Consider the following 26,896-nt stretch of genomic DNA (forward strand, 5'->3'; position numbering starts at 1 on the left):
CCCTGCCACACGGCAAAAATTGTTCAGGCATGGTTTGAGGAACATGACATAGAGTTCAAGGTGTTGACTTGGCCTCCAAATTCCCCAGATCTCAATCTGATTGAGCATCTATGGGATGTGCTGGACCAACAAGTCCGATCCATGGAGGCCCCACCTCGCAACTTACAGGACCTGCTGCTAACGTCTTAGTGCCAGATACCACAGGACACCTTCAGAGGTCTTGTGGAGTCCATGTCTCGACGGATCAGAGCTATTAAATAATATTTCATTGTATTTAAATCCAAAGAGGTTCAAAATGAAACAGCCAAGGTAACAGATCATTCAAAGTGCCGTTTTATTCCATATTCAAGGATAATTCAAAAATATCAAATTTTTTGCAAAATCCTGCATTAAACCAAAGAGACCAGCCACAAAGTCATGCCTTCATAAACTATTTCAACATCTGATAGTCAAAATCAAATGCTATTTCTGCTTGCACATACAGAACATTCCTGACATTGGTAATAAATTTACTGTTTGGCCATTTTTTAAGACACACCATTCCAGCCTAACGTCCAGTCTCTGTACAATACTCTTTCTAGAACTTTTACAATCATAATATATAAAAATATGACCTGCTGGGAGAGGAGAGCTCTTTGCAAAAGTACTGGACACCCTTACAAAAAATATAAACTAGCCACAAACTTGTCGCAAATTTGCAGCTTGTTATTTTCACATGCAAATGAACTTTTGATTCTCTGCAAATGTTTGCCAGAAGTTTGCAGCTCTTTGCCGGTAGTGGTGAACCTCTGGCAACAATGGACAATTTGCCACAAATTTGCGGAAAAGCTAATTTGCATGTGAAAAATATCAGTGGCGAATTTGCGGCAAGTTTGCAGCAAATTTGCCATGAACTCTCGATTTTCCTATGGGCAGCAGAGTGCCATAAAAGAATAAACTATTGCACATTCACCTAATATTTCAGGAAAGACACCATTGGGGAAATATTCGAAACTGAGAAACATCCATGAATGTAGTGCCGCTGGACTTTACACACGTTCACAGTGAGACTCGTTCACTTCTGCCACTCTTGTTCTGTCTATGTCCTCAGAGTACCACAAACTGACACACATTGTGGTTCCTATTTGGCACATGAGGAACACTTTTACTACAATATTACATAGGGTGGGGTCTAAAAGTCTCAGACCACTGAAACTGATTCTGTTTGCCATTTTTTCCAATTTCATACAACATTTTGAAGTGAAATTAGATTGTCAGGAACTTAATTTCAAGGAATATTCCAAGTTCAATACAGGTTAAGCTCAATTGACAACATTTGTGGCACTGAGTTGATTATCACAAAAATGTATTTCGACCCACCCCTCTTTTTCTTTAAAAAAGCAAAATGGAGGTTACAGTGAGGCACTCACAATGGAAGTGAATGGGGCCAATTCTTGGAGAGTTAAAGGCAGAAATGTGAAGATAAAAGCACATACATTAACTCTTCTGTTAAAGCTCATGTACTATTTGAGCTGTTAGGTTATTTAAATTGTAATTTTTTTACAATAATTTTAGGGTTTGATGACATTACATCGTAATGGCAACGAAGTTTTAAAATCGACTACAATTTTACACAGAAAAGTTTAGTAAGTGATTTTATCACACTAAAATTATGTTAACACACATATTGTTTATGTCTTGTGGCTATATTTTAAACTGAGAAATTAAAAAATAAAAATTGGCCCCCATTCACTTCCATTGTATGTGCTTCACTGTAACCCAGAGTTTTGCTTTTTTAAAGAAAAAGAGGGACGAGTCGAAATACATTTTTGTGGTAATCAATATTATGCCACAAATGATGTTGACGAAGCTTAGCTTTAACAACTGAACAAAACCTGATAATCATGTTTTCCAGCATGATTTTGTTATTTATACCCATTCTGTTTTTTTTGTTTTTGTATCTTAAACTTTGTTTATTATTAACTTTGATTTTCAATGTGGTCTCAGACTTTTGGACCCTGTATTCCCAATATTCCCAGTAATAAATGGCTGCAAATAAAAATAATAATAAAAAAAATCAATAGAAAGTGACAAAAAGTAAAAAAACACAAATGGACATATTCACACACACATAAGTGTCAAAAAGGCAGTCTCTATGCCGTTCAGATTAGCTTTTCAGTTTCAAACAACATTCAAATAAAACTGGGAAATTCAGGGTAATCTTTAAATAATCAAGGATTTTGAATAAAAGAAGAAAATTCTTTACATAATTCGGCTGTTTTTTGGAGCAGCGCAGTGTATAATGTACAGCAGAGCTCATAGTACTGAGATTTTATATTCTCTGTTTGAGTTTAAAAATAGCCTCCTCTAAAACTTTTTATCACCTATTAAAATATTTTCGCTTTCATTCATTCATAGCTGTGAACACTTCATAAATTTACATTACATAGTACTTCGCTCATAAATACCAAATGTCTCTCTTGTTTCCCCCAATATTTCTTTCCTCAGTCTAATAAATAGAGAAAACACATTTGAAAGTACTAATTACTGGAGCACATGTACTCGGCAGAGGTATGATGTGAGGTGTGCGAGAGACATTTTGAAGAGTTTAATATATGACAATGTGTGTGTATGTGTGTCGGTCAAGAGCTGTCCACCACTTGGTGAGGCAGGGTGACGAATGAGCCGTTTAAGAAGGAGCCTTGTTTTTCACGTCCCTTTAAGAAATAGGTGAGCAGCTCTCCTTTCCCTTTTACAAATATGGGTCCCCTCCTCACAAAACGGAAGCCGTAGTCCTTCAGGATGCAGTAGCAGTCCTCCACCACCTGGGGGAAGCAACGTTTGATTAGCTGCTATATAGTGCTCTCATACAGTAGTTAAACTGCACTATTTTTATGTTGGGGAAGGTATTGTGTCCGAAATTCGAAAGCAGCACCTTGCTATCCAGTCAGTCAATGACTTATCACACAGCATTTGTTTTTTATAAAAGCAACTTCACCTTGTGAAACTGGTTTCATATCGCTTTTCAAGGCACCATAATATCATGTCTAATGAACTTGAACAAATGAAAAGTAACTGATACGACTCATGCACTATATTCTTCTAAAGCCACACGATCACTTTATCTGATAAACAACCAAAATGTATGTTTTTACTCACATTGAAATCAAATCATTGATCAACTGCGGCCAAATCAATTAACGGCACAGGTTTGATATCATGACATTCGTCACAAGACACGCAAGAACCAATAATGTTTGACGTTACTGACATCCAATCTGCGTCATAGCAGAGTACGTTAAGTCAAGTCAATTCAAGGCAAGTCAGTCCACTCGGCAGCCATCTTTGGAACGATACTGAGCAACTGTTTCCATGGATACAAGCAGCATAAAAGAACAGCTCCTATCAACTTGAATGGGGAAAAACCAAAACGTTTGGTCAAGATTACGATCAAAGAACATATGTCAAATCAGCAGTAAAATCTGACAACAATGGTATGAAAAATTGTGCTTCTTAGGCTCAGATCACGCAAAAAAACGTACACTTCTTAGGCTCAGCTAATGTGCATGCGTGTTTTCGTGTTGACTGACAGTAGATGTCTGTATCAAAAAGGTGATTGGCTCTTTTACCTGAAAGATGTAGAAAAGGATGTAGACTTCCTTTTCTACATCCATTGGCCATTGGGAATTCCAGTTTCTCCTATTCATTTTAATACCAGTGGCCCGTCTGTACTAAACTGTCCCTGGCCATATTCACCACATTTGATTTGGGGGCTGCAAACGGAGTTGATCAGTAATTTGATTTGAGTGTGAAAAACAACTTAAATTGTTCATCACAAAGTGATCATATGGCTTCAGAAGACTTAGAATATAATGTATGTATTATTGTCATATCGATTACTTTCCCAGTGGGTTCATGGTGTTGTTGTTATATATGAGCTTGACAACCCAGAGTCACTATTCACTTTCATTATATGGTGAAAAGCTGTAAGAAAACTTAAATATTTCCTTTTGTGTTCCATGGAAGAAAGAAAAAACAACGTTTTGTAGTGACATTAGGGTTAGTAAATAATGACAGAATTGTCAGCTTGAAAATTAAAAAAATTTAAATTCTCTTATCATTTACTCACCCTCATGCTATCCCAGATATATATGACTTTCTTTCTTCAGCAGAACAGAAATGATTATTATTAGAAGAATATTTCAGCTCTGTAGGTCCATACAATGCAAGTTAAAGCTCCAAAAATTATTTCACTGTATATATGCAAAAATGTATGTATAATGTGTGACAATAGATCAATTATTATTATTATTATTATTATATAAAGCAATCCATACGACTCCAGTGTTTTAATCTACATCTTCAAAAGTGATATGATAGGTGTAGGTTGAGAAATAGTTCAATATTTAAGTTCTTTTTTTTGCTATAAATTCTTCTCCCTGCCCAGTAGGGGTCGATATAAATGAAGAATGTGAACCACCAAAAACACAAGTAGAAGAATGTGAAAGTAAAATTGGAGATTGACTGAGCAGCAAGGGGAATTTAACTTAAATATTTATCTGTTTCTCACCCACACCTATCATATCGCTCCTGAAGACATGGATTAAACCACTGGACATTTTTATTTTATTTTGTCACAATACACCATTACTTTTGGTGGAAAAGTCTTGATACTGCAGCTGTCAATCTGTGGAAAAATAATCTCTAATTTTATTTAATGACTTCCAAACACTGGATATCTCAACAAAATTTAGGGGGGGTATATTATCTCTAGAAGGTTTCCCAACTGTTAAAATAATGTAAAATCCTTCACCTGGATGTTCCCCATTACCCCAGTGGACTCCATGCGACTGGCCACATTCACAGTATTTCCCCAGATGTCAAAATGAGGTTTACGGGCCCCAATAACTCCAGCCAAAACAGCTCCTTTATTCAACCCTATAGAGAAAAGATCATATACTGTACATGACAAAACAGCATGTCATATTTGTGTGTCATTTGCACAGAGCAGAATGTGAGTGCACTAACCGATGCGGAGCATGAAGTTATTGAAGGACTGATAGTTGATGTTCATGAGTGTGACCTTCATGGCCAGAGCAAAGTCAGCCAGATCTGCCAAGTGCTGCCAGCGTTCCCTGTCAGAAATCTCTTCTTTCTGTTAGGCAGGTCATAAAAATACATATCATCATTATTCTCAGCACTAGGTGAATGTATTGGTTCCAGAATTTGGGGATTCCAGAGTCTCTTTACCTTCATGCAGGCATAACCGTTAGTGTTATTGTCTGAAGAAAGGCCAGATGCTGCCATATATGTACTGCCGATGGTCTTAATCTTGGTTATACAGCGAAATTGGGGCTCATCTAAAAGCTTTAGAAAACAAAAGAGAACAAGAAACATGACATAAAGTCTATTTCTGGAGGAAGAAAACATTTTATTGGCGATATCATGAGCAATAACCTTCACATTTAAAGGAAAGGTTCACCCAAAAATGACAATTTACTCTGGGACTGGGTCTGTCAATCTCAAAAAAGACAGAATATGTACCTTGTGACCAGACATCATTAGATGTGCCATGTTTGATTGTCCAAGATGATAAAATGAGAAATCTTTTAAAAGTTCAATTATTTTAAATTAGTTAGTATGTTAGTTAATTTATATATATATAAGCAATATCATAAAAGCAAGAGTGCGATATGGCCCTACAACAGCACTGCTGTGATTCGACCATATTTAATCTTAAATATCTATATATAATGCAATGTAAAAAAAAAAAGACTACAACAATGTATATACAACATTTAGTTCTGGTCCTCGAATCTGATTGGACGAGAGACTTTCGATGAGCACTGATGGTCTGACACCATCAGCACTCCGACGCTTCACTGTGTGTATCACTCCACTTGTGTTCGTCATCCTAAACTAAAGTGTAAGAGCAGTGCAGATGTGTTAAGAGCTACTCTTTGTCTTTTTTTTCCATTACATATGTTAGCCAGCAGGTGGTGGCAAAAGGTAATTTTTGTGTGAGATATGAGCCAGTTAGATGAGGTGAAGTGAATCCAGGTCAGCTAGTGTTTACATAAAACAGCTCTTAATGATCGCTTGTATTACTACTACTAATGCTAGGAAATAGCTTTAAACAGCTTTAAATGAACAACTTCAGCATTACGGCACATCACAGCTGAGAGACACAACAGACTGATTAATTACACAATGGGTGCTGTTTAAAATGGAGGACATTGCAGTCTCTATAGTGATCAACTCTTGTGCACCGGCTACCGTGAAATAGGGAGAAATACCCCTGCTTCAAAGCTATTTTTCCACTGAGAAAGCTGACCTTCAGAAAGCTGACAGCATCTCTGCTTGTGTGTGACAACAGCTGATTGCACACTCTCTCTCTCGCTCTCACACTAATATCCATTATGTTTATCCAATAACTTGTTAGAAACAGCACAAGCCGTGCTAAAATTTCTGAAGTGACATTTTTGATTTACTAACTGAGGTTTGGACGCAGCATTTGGTTTGAATTAGCAACGGCAGATTCTGATCCTTCGCGTAATAAAGTAGATCTATGCACAAATGCATTTTTATGACCGTAGGCCTACTCGGTTTTTCATAATTTTTTTAAATGTACTTGTTCATTGAACTGTTGTATATAAGCAATATCACACACGCAATCATGCTATATGGCCCTAAATCAGCACTGCGGTGATTACCGACAGCACTCAACCTGCAGCCGAATCACAGCAGTGCTGATGTAGGTCCATATCGCACGCTTGCTCATGTGATATTGCTTAAATATATATATATATATATATACACACACACACACACATACACACTGTATATATATATATATAATTTTCTTTTTTTAATTTCAAACAAAGCTATAGTTTGGTTTCAGAAGACTTAATTTAGCTCAAGTTGTATGGACTAATTTTATGTTTTAGTTTTTTGGGGCATTTTTGAGCTTCACAGCCCCTTATCACCATTCATTTTTATTATATGGAAAAGAGCAGCCAGGACTTTCTTAAAAAAAACACCTCACCTTTTGTGTTCCACGGAAGAAAGAAAGTCATATGGGTTTAGAACAACATGAGGGTGAGTAAATGATGACAGAATTTTCATTTTTGTGTGAACTATTGCTTTAAAAAAAAATCTTACACTATCAAAGTCGGAAATGATTTCATTGAGGAACCGCAGACACTCAATCCCGCCATTGTTGATGCTTTCCTCCGTGTAGAAATCAGAGAAGTTTGGGATGGAGGCGAACATAACTCCAATCTCATCATAGGATTGGCTGTAGAGCTCCTGGGTTGTGCACATGGCAAATAAAACCAGAACAGTTATTGAGTTTGGCAGCATTTGTCTCTGAAAAACACAGATACTTTTGGATGTTATGGCTGACGAGGCGTATTTTCACACCTCATCCCTCTTCTTAGAGCCCAGGAAGTGTCTGGCAACATGCTCTGGAAGCATATTAGTGACCAGAGCCTCGTTCCACCATCTCATCTCATACACCTTCTCCTTCTGCTTGTGCACTTCGATCTTCCACAGGAACAGTGTGCGAGCCAGCTTCTCAACCTGAGTGACATTTACAGAGACAAATGTGAGAGCATGTTTTAAAAAAACTGTTCACCCAAACGTGAAACTACTCATCATTAACTCACCCTTCACATTTTTCCAAACCTGTATGTCTTTCTTTCTTCTGTGGAACCCAAAAGGTATATGGGGGAAATTTTCGAGGAATATCCTGGCAACTCTTTTCCACATAGGTCAGTCAAGCTCCAACATCACCAATAAATGCACCATAAAAATAGTCCATGTGACTTGTGCACTAAAACCCATACATTAGCTTTGTGTGAGGAATGCACGAAATGTGGTCAATATTCGTTGAAAACATCACCTCTGCAATATGAAATGGATTACAAAAAGTCATATGGACTACAAAAATGGTGTCAGAGTATTAAACTCCAAATATCACCTAAATCAATGCGGCTACAACAAAGGCCAAGATTTTCAGTGTATAAAAATTCATTGTATGACTTCAGAAGACTTGGAATATAGCACATGAGTGATATGAATAACTTTTATGAGACTTATAGTGCTTTTATATCATGCACTGGACATGGAGCTTGACATTACCAGTTAACATGGAAAAGAGGACTAGCACAGTCTTCAAAAATTCCCCTCTTGAGCTTCAGAGAATAAAGTCATATGAGTTTGGAAGGACATGACGGTGAGTAAGGCCACGTCCACACCAGTGTGAGAAAAAAACTTTTCCATAAAGGAGCCTTAATTGCCCCCTGGATTTACATCTCATGGGCATTTTTTTATATTCATTATGACATTCTTTCTAAACAAAAACAAAAGAAAAATCACTGTGTTTTCATTTTATTAAAATCATATTTTATGTGATATGTATTGCTACTGTTTAAGTCGAATTTTAAGAACTACATCAGATCGTAAAAATAAATAAATAAAATGAAACGGAAACCGGGACATCTCTTGCCCCCCATTTTGAACTTAAGAGGCATTTGTGTCACTTTTTAAGCCCAGCTTAATATCTGACCCTGGTCCACACTCTCCTAACGTCATAAGTTTTCCAAAGTGTACATTTATGAAGATCGTTTTCAAACCAATTTCAGTGTTGTTCCAGTGTGCATAAGAGGCATAAATGTTGCAAAATAAATGCGTTTTCAAATGAAAATGTATGGATCCTTTTCACACTTCCGGGTTTTGGAACATGGAAGTAAATGATTTCAGGGTTAACCTCAATGAGAGTGAACGGGAGAACTCGGCAAATATAATTTTTGCTTATCTATTTGCTCCAATATCAAAATAAAAACGGCACTATTAAATTTTCAATACTTTTCAAATGAAGACAAAAATAGAGAGCACTGGATTACAACAGTCATAAGAGAGAAGATGACACATTTTCAGTCACTTTCTCATCGCAGCTGTGGTAAGTCGTTTTTTTTAACTAATTCCAGAGTGACTCCTGTCAGGCTTCCTAAGCAATCAATTGACCTTGTTGCTAGGGTGGGTAGAGTCATGTTGGGTTAACTTCCTCGTGGTCGCTATAATGTAGTTCTCGCTCTCGGTGGGGCGCATAGTGAGTTGTGTGTGCCGCAGAGAAAAGCCTCCACATGCGCTAGGTCTCCGCGGTAACACGATCAACAAGCCACGTGATAATATGTGCGGATTGACGGTCTCAGACGTGGAGGCAACTGAGATTCGTCCTCTGCCACCCGGATTGAGGCGAGTTACTATGCCAGCACAAGGATTTAAAGCGTATTGGGAAATGGGCATTCCAAATTTGGGAGAAAAGGGGAGAAAAAAATTCCAGGCTACTATAATACAAAGTACAATGTTATAAATTTGCACTAAATAACTAATAGATTTCAAATATACAATTTGCTAGATTTACGCAGCTAAATAAGGTGGACATGCTTCATCACAGTATGTGAAAAGGGTCCATTAGTGTGGCCTAAGAGATGACAGAATATAATTTTTTGATTGAACTGTCTCTTTAAGAGAATGCTGAGAGAGATCACATCAACACTAATACATTTTTGATTGAAAATGCATTGATTTTGCAACGTTTACGCCTCTCATTTATGGTGGAATGTCGTTTTCCTCCATTGAAACACTTTCTAGTTCTGCATCCTTTGGAAACTGATGATGCTAGGAAACCGAGTGTCGACATGGTCAGAGCGAGAGAGAGAAGTTGATCTTACATGTCTGGAGAAGTAGTAGAAGCTGACCATCATAATGAAGATCATGACACTCATAGTGTATTTGGATGGCACAAGATAAACCCTGTAAAACAAAGAATTTAAAAATACTTATTTTGAATTACCAAACTTGTGAAAAAATGGCAAAATAAACTAAACAACTAAATGACGTTTAACTCAAAATAACACTAAATGTGAGCACTGTTCGCTTCTGCAAAATCGGCATAACAATGTTGGAGTTGTCCTGACAGTTTTTCCTTGATTTCCCATGTTTATAATATTCCATCAGTGTAAATATAAAGTTTTTTTTCTTTTTTCCCCAATTAATCGTCCTCAACTAGCCATGCGATTTGAGATCATTCAAGTCCGTCGCACTAACCCTAAACATGGCCATCAGTAATGGTGACGCTTGCCTTTGCAAACACCACTAATAGTGCAAATGTATGCAGAGGTGCCTCCTAATGTGGGCTTTACTTTGATTGGGCATGACCCACCTGTATTCCTTAAAGCGATACAGATCATACGTGTCGAAGATGTCCCTCCAGCAGTAGATGTTGACCACACTTGTAGCTACTGTGATGAGTAGCATGAGAGTGAGTTTGACCATGTGGCTGACCTGCACCAGCATGGTGGTGGCTATTAGAGCAAGTACGGCGATGTAGCTGTAGTATTTAGGGTTCTCCAGACAGCCCCCGGTTCCTGGTGCAGTTGGGGGCACTGCAGTCGCATCATTTGTGGAGAGCTGAGGTGGCCGACAGCTTAGCTACAAAAGTAGGTCATCAATTACATAAACTGCAAGTACTAGAGCACAAGTTTAACCTTTTTTTTAAATATAAACCTTTCAAGACATTACCAAGACATCTAGACACATAGCTTCAGCTCAGAGGTTGTTAAAAAGATATATGCTTAATTTGATTTAAACTTTTTACTTTTTAAATATTTTTTATATGTAATTGCTGAATTTCCATTGAAGAACTACACTACCCACAATCATTTAACGATACGCACCAATCAGAGATGTTGCTGTTCCTACAGAAGTAAAATCAAACTAAAAGAGCTCAGCAGAGACCAACCACTCCAATGAAACATTGCAAATGACGTAATCCGAGTCGATCTACTACTTGCATTCTCAAAATATGTTTTTGTATTTGTTTATATGCTATATGTTTCCAATTAACTTATATCTAGTTTTTATACTTCAAAATCAGTCACAATTTTTATTTAAAGCAGTCATGTTTTATTTGTAATTCATCATTGGATTGTACAACCCTAATTGCAAAAAAGTTGGGAGAGTATGAAAAATGCGAATAAAAACAATAAGGAGTGATTTATAAATTATATGATGTTTTACCATGTGAATTTCATAGTTCGTTTTTGAAATGTACAGTAATTTCAACATTGCAACATGATTAAAAAAAAGTTGGGACAGTCGAGTGTTTACCACTGTTAAACATCACCATTTCTTCTAATAACATTTATTAAGTATTTGAGCACTGAAGACACAAGTTTGTTAAGTTTAGAAAGTGGAATTTTCCCCCATTCATCCATTATGTAGGTCTTTAGCTGCACAATTGTACAGGGTCTTTGTTGCCGTACAGTGTGCTTCATAATGCACCACATTCTCAATTGGAGACAGGTCAGGACTGCAGGCAGGTCAGTCTGCACTCTCTGCTTAAACAGCCATGCACTTGAAATCCAGGCAGTATGTCATTTTTAGTTCTCCTGCTGGAAATGCAGGGACATCCCTGGAAAAGGCGGTGCTGGATAGCATTATATGTATACTGTATTTTGGATCAAATAAATGCATTCTTGGTGAGCAGAAGAGACTTCTTCTAAAACTTTTATATGGTAGTGTAGGTCTAAAATTAAGTAAAGTCTTTATGTAAAGAAAAAGTATAGTCAGATAACTTCTTTTAATTTAAAACTTGATTTTGATCATTAAGTCTCCTCACATTCATTCTCTATCCCTCATTGATAGGCCCAGGGGAAGGGTCTTTTGTCTCCTTGGGTTTGAATTACAATCAATATTTATAATAGTTCACGCCTCCTCGCATATGACCTTTCTAACACTAAAAGTGTCTTACAAAAGTTCAATTAGTATGTATGAATGAGTGATCAGGATGGTTTTCACATCATTTTGTAGCATAAACTCTAGGCTACAAGATCCAGTTCTCAAAAGTCTTGTGGACAAATGTTTAGTATGTGTTATATGGCCTTATTTCAATTACTTAAAATGTTTTTTCAAAAACCACGCATAAACGATATTTTCTCAAAAATACAAACATGTACACACATGTTGCTCACATATTATTGTAGCCCAGTTTGTGCTGAATACAGTGTTGTCAGACTTTAGCCATTAATGTGTTTTTAAGCAACTGAAAAAAGCACAAATGTCAAGGCATGTCAAAACTTCTCCAGGGCCCAAAACACCCTCAGACCCCAGAGGGTTAATGTCTTAACTTGCATCTGTGGATGCAGTGGCAAATGGTGTTGACAAACAAAGGTTTACTAACGTTATCCCAAACCCATGTTCATGATATCCATTACAGATGATTGATGTTTTTAAAGACAGTGACGTCTGAGGAATCAGAGATCACACACATTCAGAAATGGTTTTAGTCTTGCCCTTTACGCACCGAGATTTGATGATATTGTGCAGGGTGAAAGAGGGTGAAATGCCCAAAATCCTTCTAATTTTGTCTTTGGGGAACATTGTTCTCAAAGTGCTGGATTATTTGCTGAAGCATCTGATCTCAAATTGACAAGTCTTGAACTGTCCTTGCTCTTGAAGGACTAGGCTGTTTTTGGAGGCTCCCTATATACTACAGCACGATTGCCTCATCTGTTTAACATCTCCTGTTTCACATTGCCTTGTTATTTCAACTCTTCAAATTGTTATTAGTCTTAAATTGCTCAACTTTTTTTGGAGATTGTTGCAATCATCTGATTTGAAATTACTGTACATTTCAAAAACAAACTATGAAATTCACCGGATTAAACATAATTTGATGTGTAGTTGTAAAACTTTCAATATAGCAAAGGGTGAATATAATTTACAAATCACTCCTTTTTGTATTTATTAGCATTTTTCATACTGTCCCAACTTTTTATGAATTGGGGTTGTACTTCATTCCCTCATTAAATATTTTTAAAGGCTTTTTTAAGTACATAAAAAATGTCCCCCTGTATTCACATACTTTTTTGCTTCAAATCAAAGTTTTAATGTTATGATTCATCCCAGAGCTGGTTGGTTTGGTTCATGGCTTAGAATCTTTACTTAAAAATTTTTTTTTAAATCCCTGTGAAGAAAATTAATGAGAAAAATACTTCAAGAATCAAGGCAGCTGAAAAAGCAGATGGTCACTGTTGCTCTCTAATGTATTAGTATTATTAATATCACACAAAGTACCTCCCACATTGATGCTCAAGCCATATAATAAGTGACATTTTGAGAATTTTGAGATCATCTGGAGCACTGGAAGGTTTACCATCTTAGTTATTGAACTATTGCATTCAATGGCTTCTTACCATATCTACTATGTCTGCCATTGTGACGATAAAAATGGCCGCCATGGCCCAAGTGTTGCGAGCCCAGCGCGTGTGATCAATCCACGCAGAAAACGACACCAATTTCTTTGGAAATACCTTAGGAACAAGATAGATATAATCACATAGATAACAAGTCACAAATACTATTCATAATTTGACATCCAATCACTCCAATAGTATAGAGACACATCAATATATTTTCTAATGTGGTGTTATGGTTGTGAATTAATCAGTGTTTTTCAACAAATCTCCGAAGAGAACAAAATATTCTAGTTTCAGGAACCGACTTATATTTTTGGTTCACTGAATTCTCTCCCCTTGTGGAGCCTTAAACTTTAACTGTTTTGGTTGCTATTTCCCACCTTTCAATGACTGACTATGGCATGGAAAAATAGCATTATAGTGCAAGCTGTGACAGAGCATATTGTTGGCTGGACTTATGGAATGAATACACCATTCACTAAGAAAACTGGTGTTTCGAGTCTGAACGAGACTCGGAGCAGCATTGAACTGGGACATTTACTTGGTAAATAAACTGAACAAAATGGGGTATCTCGCAGATGAACGAATGATGCTTTTCTTGATTGAGGAAAGTTTCTGTTGAAAGAGGTGCATGCTGTTTGTTCAGTTCGGCATGTGAGTCAATAGCTATGTTTCCATCAACGCATTTCTATGAGCATTTTAGGATATAGCATAAAATCTGCTGGATGGAAACACCAAGATGCAAATAAAATCTCTAAAATGCGCATAGAAATCTTATACGCTCGCTTGAGGTGGATACATTTTCGATAAGAAGAAATGTGCATGAACTATGATGGAAACACATTTACAGAATAAATCCCTATTGAATTTAACAGGAATACAAGATGCACATCAAAAAAATGATGTGGCTGAATAATTAATTCATGACTCATGAACCAGCGGACCAATCAATTGCGACTGAATTGTTGCCCTGGTCATTCTGAAATACCGGTGTTCTAAAAATCCAAAGCCTGCATAGAGTTTGCAATGCAAGTATTTTAAAACACAAACTTGCACTTTTTTCCAAAGAGCAGGTTTATAAATACTTTTAAAGAATATCTTATAGATCAACACCACAAAGTCTTGATGGAGGAATGCACACACACACACACACACACACACACACACACACACACACACACACACAAACACACACACACACACACACACACACACACACACACACACACACACACACACACACACGTTGTGTTTCCATGTTTTATGGGGACTTTCCATAGACATAATGGTTTTTATACTGTACAAACTTTATATTCTATCCCGTAAACCTAACCCTACCCCTAAACCTAACCCTCACAGAAAACGTTTTGCATTTTTACATTTTCAAAAAACATAATTTAGTATGATTTATAAGCTGTTTTCCTCATGGGGACCGACAAAATGTCCCCACAAGGTCAAACATTTCGGGTTTTACTATCCTTATGGGGACATTTGGTCCCCACAAAGTGATAAATACATGCTCACACATACACACACACACACACACACACACACACACACACACACACACACACACACACACGTTGTGTTTCCATGTTTTATGGGGACTTTCCATAGACATACTGGTTTTTATGCTGTACAAACTTTATATTCTATCCCCTAAACCTAACCCTACCCCTAAACCTAACCCTCACAGAAAACGTTTTGCATTTTTACATTTTCAAAAAACATAATTTAGTATGATTTATAAGCTGTTTTCCTCATGGGGACCGACAAAATGTCCCCACAAGGTCAAAAATTTCGGGTTTTACTATCCTTATGGGGACATTTGGTCCTCACAAAGTGATAAATACATGCTCACACACACACACACACACACACACACACACACACACACACACACACACACACACACACACACACACACACACACACACACACACACACAGTGCTCCAAGAACTGTGATATGCTGTCATTTCCACTCATGAAACGAGTTATTAAAGTGTTTTGTCTGCACATCCTAAACCGCAAGTATTTTATTTATAAAACAGTCACACAGTTGCTACAATTTCCCCAGAAGTGACGATTTTGTTCTTATAAACGCAAGGGATGGAAACGCAGCTTAATCCGCACATTGTTTTTGTGATATTAAGATTTTTCGCATCAATTAAATTCACGGAAATATAGCTTATGTCATTCAACAAAGAAGAATTCTCTCAATTTAAGATTGTGTAAAGATGGCTGATGACGTAAGGATGTTATTGCAAATCCTAATTCATTTATTTAGCATATTTAGTCTAATTTAGTCTTTTCTATAACTTGATCATAGTCAAACACAGCAGTTGACAAATTGAAAGAAAAGATCTGCTTTGTTGTCATTTGTAGAGACTTTTGGTACTTAAAGGTCATGAAATGGAAAATAAAATGTTACTTAATAAAAGCAACTGTTCTATAAAAACATCCAGTAAATTTCAGAACTCAAAACTTCCTCTCCAGTCTAAAATGAGTATTTATAGCTCCCACTCTATTGAAACGTATCGTTTTGGAAACTGTGTGTTTGTGACATCACGAGACATTGCTCAGTTGTATATACACGCCCCAGAACATGTGTCATCGCACACTTGGACCCGCCCTCTGGTGCTCAGTTTGTACTGTAAACAGAGAGGCAGAGAGACAGGCTTAGTTTGACCAGCTATTCCTGAACACCAAACGAGACCCATCTGAACTATTTTGACGTTTTTTGTGCATATAACATGCCTTGCACAGACGTCGTTGACCATTGTCATGTTTATCACGGCACTTTTAAAAGACCCTGTGTCTGTTAAAACTTTAAAAAGGAGACTCCGTACGGCTTCATTCAGCTGTTCTGTGTCTTGCTGCTGTTGCGCCCATCTGTGCTATTTTTTATTGTTGGTGCATTTAAACAAGCACTAGCTGGACGTCTTTGACCATTTGAATGCGTTTCTGGCAACATGCGCCTCAGTGACATATGTGTGTGCGTCTTGTTTCCCTGTGCTATGTACTGTGTTTGTGCGGCTCATATCAGCGTGAACTTCTCGTGAACCAGTCATAGTACGATTTAAGATTTGCAAAGGAACTGTTATTAAAGAATGGGGCAGTTAAAAAAAACTTGGACTGAACAGCAAAACTGTGAGTAAACAGATTCATTCATGAATATTTCAAATGTCACGACTGTTTGATATTTGATGGTGCTGATGTGCTTGAGTGAACAGTTTAATACATACAGATGCAATGTGTTGGATGTGCATTGTGTAAACCCTGACATTTTGTTTTATAATGTTGTGGAGAGCTTGTTTATTATCTTGCAATTGAGTTTCAAATATGACTAAACTATGACAGTTTTGGTGCAAAAAACTTTACTGACATTATCAGTGGACCTCAGGGAAGTTACATAATACAATGTAACAATTCAAGGATGGCAAAGGAGAAAGCTGGGACCAGCTTGACACAACATGTAGACATTTATTGTACATACACTTTTCAGTGTCACACAATAAGGCTTTTAAGCTGTAACATTCAAAGCACATGCTGTTTTTCAGCAGACACATTCAACATAATGTCACACACAACCCTTATCGACATGCATCTTTCTCTCTCCCCATCTGCTGCTGTTTCCTCTCCTCAAATACTCCCACCGCCCCTCACTGGAAAGCGAGACCGGTGTGGCATACAGGTGGAACTCATTCACCACTTATCTTCCCGGCCTCGCTCTGCCCAGACGCTGCTCGGCCCGCCCTGCTCACCACATGCAATTCTCTCTCTCTGTCTCTCTCTCTCTCTCTCTCTCTCTCTCTCTCTCTCTCTCTCTCTATATATATATATATATATAAAAAGAATTTCATGACCCCTCTAAACACTATTTCTGGAGTCTCTTTGTAGTCATAGACAAGCACATTTTAATAATGTATATTAAGACTAGTCTCGGTCATGAACAACTCATTTGAGTGAACGATTCAATGCCTCACTCATAAAAGGCAACACACTGGTCGCCACCTAAAGGTTTAATGATATACCCCACAGAGAGTCACTAAATGAATCAGTGAACAAATCACTTTGGTGACCGGATTCAAAAGACTCCAACAAAAGTTTTTAACCTTATATGTAAATGACCCGTTTTCCCAGTAAGTGACCAGTTAAGTCAATTGAAAGGCCTGTGATCAGATCACAGTGTGCACGTGTTCAGTTCGACCTGGGCTGGGGGGGCATTGGGACATAGTGTTTGTGGAAACAATTGATTTTATTCACAGTGCTGCCAACAACAGGATTCTTAATGTAATATGACTCTTCCAAATCAATAGATTCTCCAATTAAATTGTATAGTGGTGGTGGTGTAGTGGGCTAAAGCACATAACTGTTAATGAGAAGGTCCCGGTTTGATCCCCAAAGCCACCACCATTGTGTCCTTGAGCAAGGCACTTAACTCCAGGTTGCTCCAGGGGGATTGTCCCTATAATAAGTGCACTGTAAGTCGCTTTGGATAAAAGCGTCTGCCAAATGAATAAATGTAAATGTAGGAAATATATGGCTTTTGTCTGGTGCACGGTGAATGTGTCTGACCGTTTTTACCCAATCTAAATCTCATTATCCATATGCCCTTTAAACAGTGTATGTGTGTGTGACAGGGCGGAGGGTGGAGCCGTGTCGTGATGCTACACAACCTGCCCCTAGTCAGGCTAATCAAGCATCAGAGGAGACTGGAGACTGCAGTGCGACGGAGAGAGAGATTTACGGGCAGCTGTCTGACACCTTTGTGTGTTTGTCTTTTTGTTCAGTTTTATATTAAACATTATTTATATTGTCAAGCCGGTTCTCACCTCCTCCTTTCCATTAATCCCTTTAGAGGGTGAATCAATCCTGGTACATCATTTTATTAATCAATGGGAATCAAAAGTGCTAGTGCATGTTTGAGTGCGAGCCTTAGGAAAGATTTCATCCATGTGGCTGTTACACTAATATTACTTAAGAAGTTGGCTGTGTTTTAGACATGGAAACATTAATCAGATTTCAGCATGGATCATGACACCAGTGCCCAATGGAAAGCGTCATTGTGCAATGTTAAAGATGCTATATGTAAGATTGACAACAAGCATTTGAAATGGGTACTGCAGTCCACATTCAAAATATTGGAGAGTTGTCTGCCCTATCCCAGACTCGAAGCTCATGTGGGTTGCCAGAATGCTGATATGCAAATTAGCCTACTCAGCATCCGTTTTAAAGGATTTCTGGGCTTTCAGCTGTCTCCATCTTCCAAATATTTATCCTTGTTTTACTACACCTCTGGTCATGGTGGTTTTTAGACGGATGGTGAAGCTTTTTTAGGTCGGGTGGAATCTTTTATCTCTGATCCAGTTTGTTTGCTGGCTTCCATGGCTGCAGCACGCAGTGTTGTTTGCCTTCAATATGAAATACTATTGGTGAGTGGGCAGTGGGTGGGATCACACAGGCCAAAACATAAACAGAAATTCCGGCCCAGAATGGAAACTTCAAAGTAGAATATACTGGCTGTAGCATTGTTATCAGACAAGCCAGTATTTCAACTTAGAATTTTTCCTAATTCTCTAATGACATATTATAGTAATTTTATGATATAGTACATTAAAAATATTACATATAGCACCTTTAAGAAAAACCTGCATGTGACATCATTGCAAAGAATGTACCTCATGGCATATGCCACAAATCAGTAAGGCCACGTCCATGCCAATAAAAGAAAATTCATGAATTTCCCTACATTTACGCTGTGACAAGGAGAAGCGTGGTGCCGGGCCGTGACAATGTACGCTCGGCCCCCCAATCAGGCTAATCAGCCAAAGAGAGGTATAGGTGCAACGAGAGGTGGCAATTTGGGATAGAAAGAGAGTTACAGGCAGCTGCCCTGTATGTGTTTATGGTTGTGTGTCTTTGTGTTTAAGTTTATTAAAAACATTGCTTTGATGCTTTGTCCGGTTCCCGCCTCCTCCTTTCCATTGAACCCTGTTACTTTGGTGCCAAAGCCCAGGAAGGAGGAGGGATATGCCGTCGTAGAGTCCTTGCCACTACCATCCGCCAGGGGATGGAGGAGTTGCTACCGGGCACCTGGACGTGGAGGAATGGCCGCCGTTCACTGCCGACCGCCTGGAATGGTAGAGCCGCTACCAGGGGCGGAGGAGTTCCCTACAGGCCGCCAAAATGTGGAGGGGCGTTCCGTCTGTCAGGGGTCGGAGGACTGGCTCCAGTCCGCCCGGGGAGGAGCGGCTATTGTCCGCCAGAGGGTGGAGCAGTGATCGAGCACCAGGCAACGGCGTGTCTGGGAACTGGTGAGTACCTTTTTCCTCTCTCTCTCTCGCTCTGCATTGGCCTTTCCCTCTCCTCCTTTTTTTTTTTTTTCCCCTTGTCTCCCTCCCAGGTTGTGGAAGGTGGGAAAGGCCTGCCGGTAGGCAGACCGGTCTTGAGCACTTAAACGGGCACCTCTGATCATTGCAGTGCTGCGAGAACCAGTGAAAAGCACGGAGCGAGACGCAGAAACCATTTGAATTCGGCACAGAATTCTACATCACCGCCCTTGAATTTAATATAGTAACACTAACTATACTTTAGGCAGAAATAAATTGATAACAAAAATTATCAGATCACTACTTTATTAAAGTAGTACAGCTATATTAAATGTTCCATAGTCTACATTAGGGGAGTGAGGGAATATCATACATTTTTGTTACAACTTATAAATGTTTATATTTTGTATTAATTGTGTTTAAATCTGTTTAGGGTAGGCCGACTGTTTATAATTACAAAATGCCATAGTTTGTTTAATAGAAATCTTGTTACATCTAACCATGGTAGCGAAGATCCATGCGTTCACATGCTTACTATTTTCTTGTTACAAATACCACTATTGTCAATCCCAGAAAATGTAGATCTGTATCTGCAACTCAAAACCAATGCCATAGATTAGAATGAGCATTTCAGTAGGACACAATATACAATAATATTGGTCATTTCTCTTCATACAGTTCTTCAACACCTCATTGGAGCAGTGTGAAGTTCCCAGCTGCTTCAAACACTCCACTATCATCCCTGTCCCAAAGAAACCCAAAATCACAGGACTTAATGACTACAGACTCGTAACCCTGACATCTGTGTTCATGAAGTCATTTGAGAGACTGGTGTTGCCCCACCTGAAGGACATCACAGAACAGGTCTGTGGATGATGCAGTCAATCTAGACAGACCAGGGACTTATGCAAGGATTTTATTTGTGGAATTCAGTTCGGCTTTCAACACCATCATCCCTGCTCTCCTATGGAATAAATTAACCCAGCTCTTGGTTCCCACCTCTATCTGTCAGTGCATCACCAGCTTTCTGACAGATAGGCAGCAGTTAGTGAGATGGGAAATTCACTTCTAGCATCTGTACGATCAGCACTGGTGCCCTCCAGGGATGAGTGCTCTCCCCACTACTCTTCTCGCTGTGCACAAATGACTGCACCATCAAAGACCACTCTGTCAAGCACCTGAAATTTGCAGATGACACTAGAGTCATAGGCCTCATCCAAGATGATGACGTGTCTGCATACAGAAGGGAGGTTGAACGGCTGGCTGTCTGGTGCAGTTAAAACAACCATGTTCCTTAAGAGGAACACCCCAACATTGTCCCCCCCCTCACCATTCTAAACAGCACAGTGGAAGAAGTGGAGCCATTCAGGTTTCTGGACTATCTCATAGGACCTGAAGTGGGAAACCCACATTGACTCCATTGTGAAAAAGGCCAAGCAGAGGTTGTACTTCCTTTGCCAATTGAGCAGTCATTGAGTCTATCCTCTGCACTTCAGTAACTGTCTGGTTTGGGGCAGCTACAAAGTCAGATTTCAGAAGACTTCAAAGAATAGTCCGGACTGCTGAGCGTATTATTGTTTCTCACCTTCCCACCCTAAGAGAACTGCACACCTCCAGAGTGAGGAAAAGGGCTGGAAAAATCGCTTTGACCCTATTCACCCAGCACACTTCCTTTTTGAACTGTTCGGCACTACAGAGCTCTGAGCACCAGAACAGTCAGGCACAAGAAGCTATGAGGCTATCCATCTCATGAACAGTTAAAACTGCCCCAACAATGTGCATGTTCAACTATTCATTCATATTTATATTCCATTTATATTTATTTGACATATCCTACCTCTTCTGCACAATACATTAAATCACTTGCACATAACTTTATATCTGTATATAACATATTTGAACAACATATTGCCCTTCTGTAGTTTCTCTACATTTTTATCTGTTGTATATATATATATATATGTTTATACAGTATGTATATTTCTATGTTTGTATGTATATGTTGTATATGTATATTTTTTGTATTCTCTTTGAACTGGAAGCTTCTGTCACATGACAAATTCCTTGTGTGTGTAAGCATACTTGGCAATAAAGCTCATTCTGATTCTGATTCTTTTTTAAATATACTAATAGTATCAATTTTATTTTTAGTTTTTGTCTTTGCATATTCATTTTATATGTCCCAGATATAGCACTCATCTGCTTAAATTCAAGAAACCCAAGGTTTTGTCTCACATTCATGACATGTAAGCCTGCTGAATTTATAAAGAAAACTGTAAAATGATAAATGCATCGAAGTTGCATCAGGCAAATTAAGCAAATAACACAAATGTTTGGTTACGTATGTAACCTCCGTTCCCCGAGGGAGGGAACGACACGTTGTGTCGGAGAAGCGACACTAGGGGTCTCTCTTGAGCGCCGATATTCACGTCTGACCTATTGAAAAGGGCCAATGAGAGTTGGCAGTCAGTATTTGCATACCCCGCCCCTGCATATGGGTATTTAAGCGGGGCAAATACGGAAGTTTAGTCAGGATTTTTCTGAGGAGCCAGAAATGGTCCGGCCACAACAGTGGCTCAGTTCAGCAACATGGCGGAGGAAAGACACAACGTGTCATTCCCTCCCTCGGGGAACGGAGGTTACATACGTAACCAAACGTTCCCCTTCTGTCGCTCTCTCCACGTTGTGTCGGAGAAGCGACACTAGGGGACCCATTCCAATCTTGCCATGTGCTGAACCGTGTACGTGAACCGCCGATACAGAGGCGGGCAGGGATTCAATCCAGTGCCACGCATTGTCCGTACCTGGCTGCACGTACCCTTCCCCAATGCCCCATAAAAACATCGGAATCCTTTTGGTTACCCTGGGAGGGGAACAAGGCGATGTTTGCCAACATGGGAACGGGCCAGCCTGGCTGGGCCTCTTTTCTCTCTATGTTTCTCGCATAGAACAATCACGGCCGGGGCCCTTACACACATATAGGGAAGGGGGTCTTATCCCAGACCCTGCAGAGACCACACCTGCCCTTTTTTCTTGGGGAGGAAAAGTGGTAGACACGTCACACGGCCGTCTAAGAGCTCGTGTGGAAAGTATGGTGTGGTGGTAGATCCAGCCTCGAAAGGGGGGAGTTGCTACAGTTGTGACCGAGGCAGCTGTAACTGCCTAAGGGAGACACGGGGGTCCACTCGTAAGGGGACAGAACCGTGGAGTTACACGCAGGGGGAGTCCGAGCAGGAGGCCTTACCTGTGGAGCACCTATACCAGTACAGGGTAGCCATTAGGGTACCCGCAGTGGCTTGGGTCGGCGAGTTCCTCCACTGAACCGCGGACCCGGAGGGCTGGGGAGGAATCGACCAGGGGCCCGACTCAGAGTGGGACACCCTGGGAAGAAGGCGTACTACTTTACCTTGACGTCAGGAAAAGGGCGCTGGGCGCAAGCGATCCACCCGGCCGGTCGGTCTACGTGTTACCGAGTTCTACGGGCTCGGACCTGACAAAACACGAGACGCAACCGACTCAACGCGGAGGTTGTAAAACCTCGCGAAGGTGTTGGGTGTTGCCCAACCCGCGGCTCTGCAGATGTCTGCTAGGGAGGTGCCCCTGGCCAGTGCCCACGAGGACGCTACACCCCTTGTTGTAGCGAGCTCGGACCCGCAAGGGTAGGGGCACGGCCTGGGTGTGATAAGCCAGTGTGATGGCGTCGACAACCCAGTGGGCGAGCCTCTGTTTGGAGACGGCATTCCCTTTCTGCCGTCCCCCAAAGCAGACAAAGAGCTGCTCAGAGCGTCTGGTGCTCTGTGTGCGGTCCAGGTAAATGCGCAGGGCGCGCACTGGACATAGCAATGAAAGGGCTGGGTCTGCCTCCTCCCGGGGCAGCGCTTGCAGGTTCACTAACTGATCTCGGAACGGTGTGGTAGGAACCTTGGGCACATAGCCCGGTCGCGGTCTTAGGATCACCAGTATCTGCCGGACCGAACTCCAGGCAAGTGTCGCTGACAGAGAACGCTTGCAGGTCCCCGACCCTCTTGATAGAGGCGAGTGCGATCAGCAGGGCCGTCTTAACTCACTCAACTCAACTCAACTCAATTTTATTTATAAAGCACTTTCAAAAACCACACTGGGTACCAAAGTGCTGTACATGGAGTAATAAAAAATAAATAAAATCACATTAATACAGCTTAAGAATGCAAAAAAAACATTTAAAACCTATAAAACAAGAATTACAATTTATAATGCAATTAATTAAAAGCTATGGAAAATAAATACGTTTTTAAGGCACCCTGGAAAGAGAATAGAGACGGAGATGATTTTATGACCAATGGAAGCTCATTCCAAAGTCTAGGGGCTGCCACCGCAAAAGCTCTATCACCTTTAGTTTTTAGGCGAGATCGAGGAACTGACAGACACAGCTGATCACTAGAGCGGCGAGACCTTGAAGGTTGATTCAAACTTATTAAGGCAGAGATGTACTCAGGTGCAAGACCATGAAGAGCCTTAAACACATACATCAACACTTTGTACTTGATTCTGTATTGGATCGGTAACCAATGTAGTGAAATCAAAACTGGGGTGATATGGTCTCTTTTCCTGGTTCCAGTTAAAAGCCTAGCAGCTGAATTTTGGACCAGCTGCAGGCGAGAGAGAGAGGCCTGACTCACACCCAGATACAAAGCATTACAATAGTCCAATCGAGAGGACACAAAGGCATGCACAACCTTCTCCAAATCATCAAAAGAAAGGATGGGCTTCAACCTTGCCATAGTTCTAAGATGGAAAAAACTATTTTTAACCACAGCATTTATTTGTCGATCAAACCTGAGCTCAGAGTCGAATATAACACCCACATTTTTTACATAGGGAAGTTTTTTCCTGGAAGCAGTGACAAATTTCTTTCTAAATTTAAGTCACATCCCTTTGACCAAAAACAATAAACTCTGACTTATCCTCATTTAATTGAAGAAAGTTGTTTGCCAGCCAACACTTCACATCGGCCATGCATTTATGCAGAGACTCAAAAGAGTGGTGATTCCCATGTTTAATAGGAAAGTAAATTTGAGAGTCATCAGCATACAGATGATAGTGTATGCCATGCCTCTCAAAGATCTTTCCTAACGGAAGCATGTAGAGGGAGAATAAAACGGGTCCCAAAATGGAGCCCTGAGGAACCCCACATGTTAAAGGAACAACTGATGAATAACAGTTCTCTAAACAGACTGAAATCGTTCTACCCTTGAGATATGAGGAGACCCAATCCAAGGCTAACCCCTGAATACCAACCTGGTCTCTTAGGCGATTGATAAGTATGTCATGATCAACCGTGATCGAAGCGGCACTAAGATCCAGCAGCAGAAGACCAACAGGACTACCAGAATCCACACCTAATAAAATATCATTTAAAACTCTCAACAGAGCTGACTCTGTGCTATGACCAGCTCTGAAGCCTGACTGAAATTGATCGAGCAAATTATTGATGGCTAAAAAATCATTTAATTGTGCAAGCACCGTCTTATCTAATATTTTTGACATAAAGGACAATTTTGATATAGGTCTAAAGCTGTTCATATCAGATGAATCAAGGTTTGCTTTCTTAAGAAGAGGCTGAATAACAGCATGCTTAAAGCAGTTGGGAACAATACCAGTGGTCAGGCTACTGTTAATAATCGATAACACACTTGGACCAATTGATTCCACCACCTCTTTAAACAAAGTGGATGGAATAACATCACACATAGAACCAGTAGGCTTCATATGTGCAATTATATAATTATATCTCTTAAGGGAGAGGGCCCTGTGTCCAACTGATTCAAGCGGCTCGAAGGGAGGTCTCTGGAGTCCTGCCAAGACTACCGAGAGATCCCAGGAGGGAACTAGGCCTGGCCGGGAGGGATTCAACCTCCGGGCGCCTCTCAGGAACCTGAGGATCAGGTCGTGCTTACCCAGAGATTTGCCGTCTACTGGATCGTGGTGGGCGGCAATAGCGGCAACATACACCTTGAGGGTGGACGGGGACAGCCTCCTGTCCAGCCTCTCCTTTAGGAACAGAAGCACTGACCTAATCGCGCATCTCTGCGGGTCTTCAGCTCGGGAAGAGCACCAATCTGTGAACAAGCGCCACTTTAGGGCGTAAAGCGTTCCTGGTAGAGGGGGCTCTGGCTTGGTTAATTGTATTCACAACGGTCGCCGGTAAGCTGGCTAGCTCTTCCGCGTCCCGTCCAGGGACCAGAGCGTGCCCCATCCCTGAGAGAGGAGGTCCTTTCTCAGAGGAATTCGCCAGGGAGGAGCTGTCGCGAGGAGCCTGAGTTCCGAGAACCAAGTCCGAGTGGGCCAGTAGGGGGCCACCAACGTGACTTGCTCCTCGTCCTCCCTGACCTTGCACAGCACCGGTGCAAGAAGGCTCACTGGGGGAAATGCATACTTGCGCAGCCCCGAGGGCCAGCTGTGTGCCAGCACGTCTGTCCCGAGGGGAGCCTCTGTTAGGGCGTACCAGAGCGGGCAGTGGGAGGTTTCCTGGGCGGCAAACAGGTCTACCTGGGCCTTGCCAAACCGTTCCCAAATCAGCTGGACCAACTGGGGGTGAAGCCTCCACTCCCCGCCGGGCAGGCGTTGTCATGATAGCGCGTCCGCTACGACATTGAGCTTGCCGGAGATGTGAGTGGCACGCAACGACCAGAGTCGCTGCTGGCTCCATAGGAGGAGAGTGCGGGCGAGTTGTGACATTTGGTGGGAGCGTACGCCGCCTTGGCGATTTATGTACACCACCACCGCGGTGCTGTCCGATCTCACGAGGACATGTTTGTCCCGTACTAATGGGAGGAACTTCCTAAGAGCAAGAAGGACGGTCAGCAACTCCAGGCAGTTGATGTGCCAACGCAGCGGGGCCCCTTTCCAACGGCCCGCTGCTGCGTGCCCGCTGCACACGGCACCCCACCCGGACCGGGAGGCGTCGGTTGTAACCAGAACGCGTCGGGACACCTGCTGCAGGGGCACTCCTGCCCGTAAAAAGCAGAGGTCTGTCCAGGGTCGGAGTGTTTTGAGGCAGGCGGGGGTGATTCTTATCCGATGCGTGCCGTGGTGCCATGCTTGTCTCGGGACTCGAGTCTGGAGCCAGTGCTGGAGTGGTCTCATATGCATCAACCCCAGCGGCGCGACCGCCGCGGAGGACGCCATATGCCCCAGGAGCCTCTGGAAAAGATTTAGAGGGACCACTGTGCCTGGCATGAATGAACGCTCACGCTCGCTCGTGAGACGTGATGTCATTGAGACCGAGTCTAACTCCAGCCCGAGAAAAGAGATGCTCTGAACCGGAGTGAGCTTGCTCT

At 40.9% G+C, this 26,896-nt stretch overlaps 1 protein-coding gene across 1 annotated transcript in view; it reads right to left on the reverse strand.

Moving 5' to 3' along the window:
* Positions 1–319: 319 nt before the first annotated feature.
* adcy3a (adenylate cyclase 3a) overlaps positions 320–26,896 on the reverse strand; it is a 49,770-nt gene continuing 23,193 nt past the window's right edge. The window contains exons 13-21 of the mRNA XM_052146737.1: positions 13,242–13,358; positions 10,208–10,476; positions 9,717–9,798; positions 7,402–7,560; positions 7,141–7,287; positions 5,230–5,346; positions 5,008–5,134; positions 4,793–4,917; positions 320–2,804 (exon numbers count right to left, since the gene is read on the reverse strand). Of these exons, the coding sequence (XP_052002697.1) occupies positions 2,622–2,804; positions 4,793–4,917; positions 5,008–5,134; positions 5,230–5,346; positions 7,141–7,287; positions 7,402–7,560; positions 9,717–9,798; positions 10,208–10,476; positions 13,242–13,358 (1,326 nt within the window). The 3' untranslated portion in view covers positions 320–2,621. The remainder of the gene's footprint in view (positions 2,805–4,792; positions 4,918–5,007; positions 5,135–5,229; positions 5,347–7,140; positions 7,288–7,401; positions 7,561–9,716; positions 9,799–10,207; positions 10,477–13,241; positions 13,359–26,896) is intronic.

This window comes from Xyrauchen texanus, chromosome 17, assembly GCF_025860055.1.
Source record: "Xyrauchen texanus isolate HMW12.3.18 chromosome 17, RBS_HiC_50CHRs, whole genome shotgun sequence".
Taxonomy (NCBI): Eukaryota; Metazoa; Chordata; class Actinopteri; order Cypriniformes; family Catostomidae; genus Xyrauchen; species Xyrauchen texanus.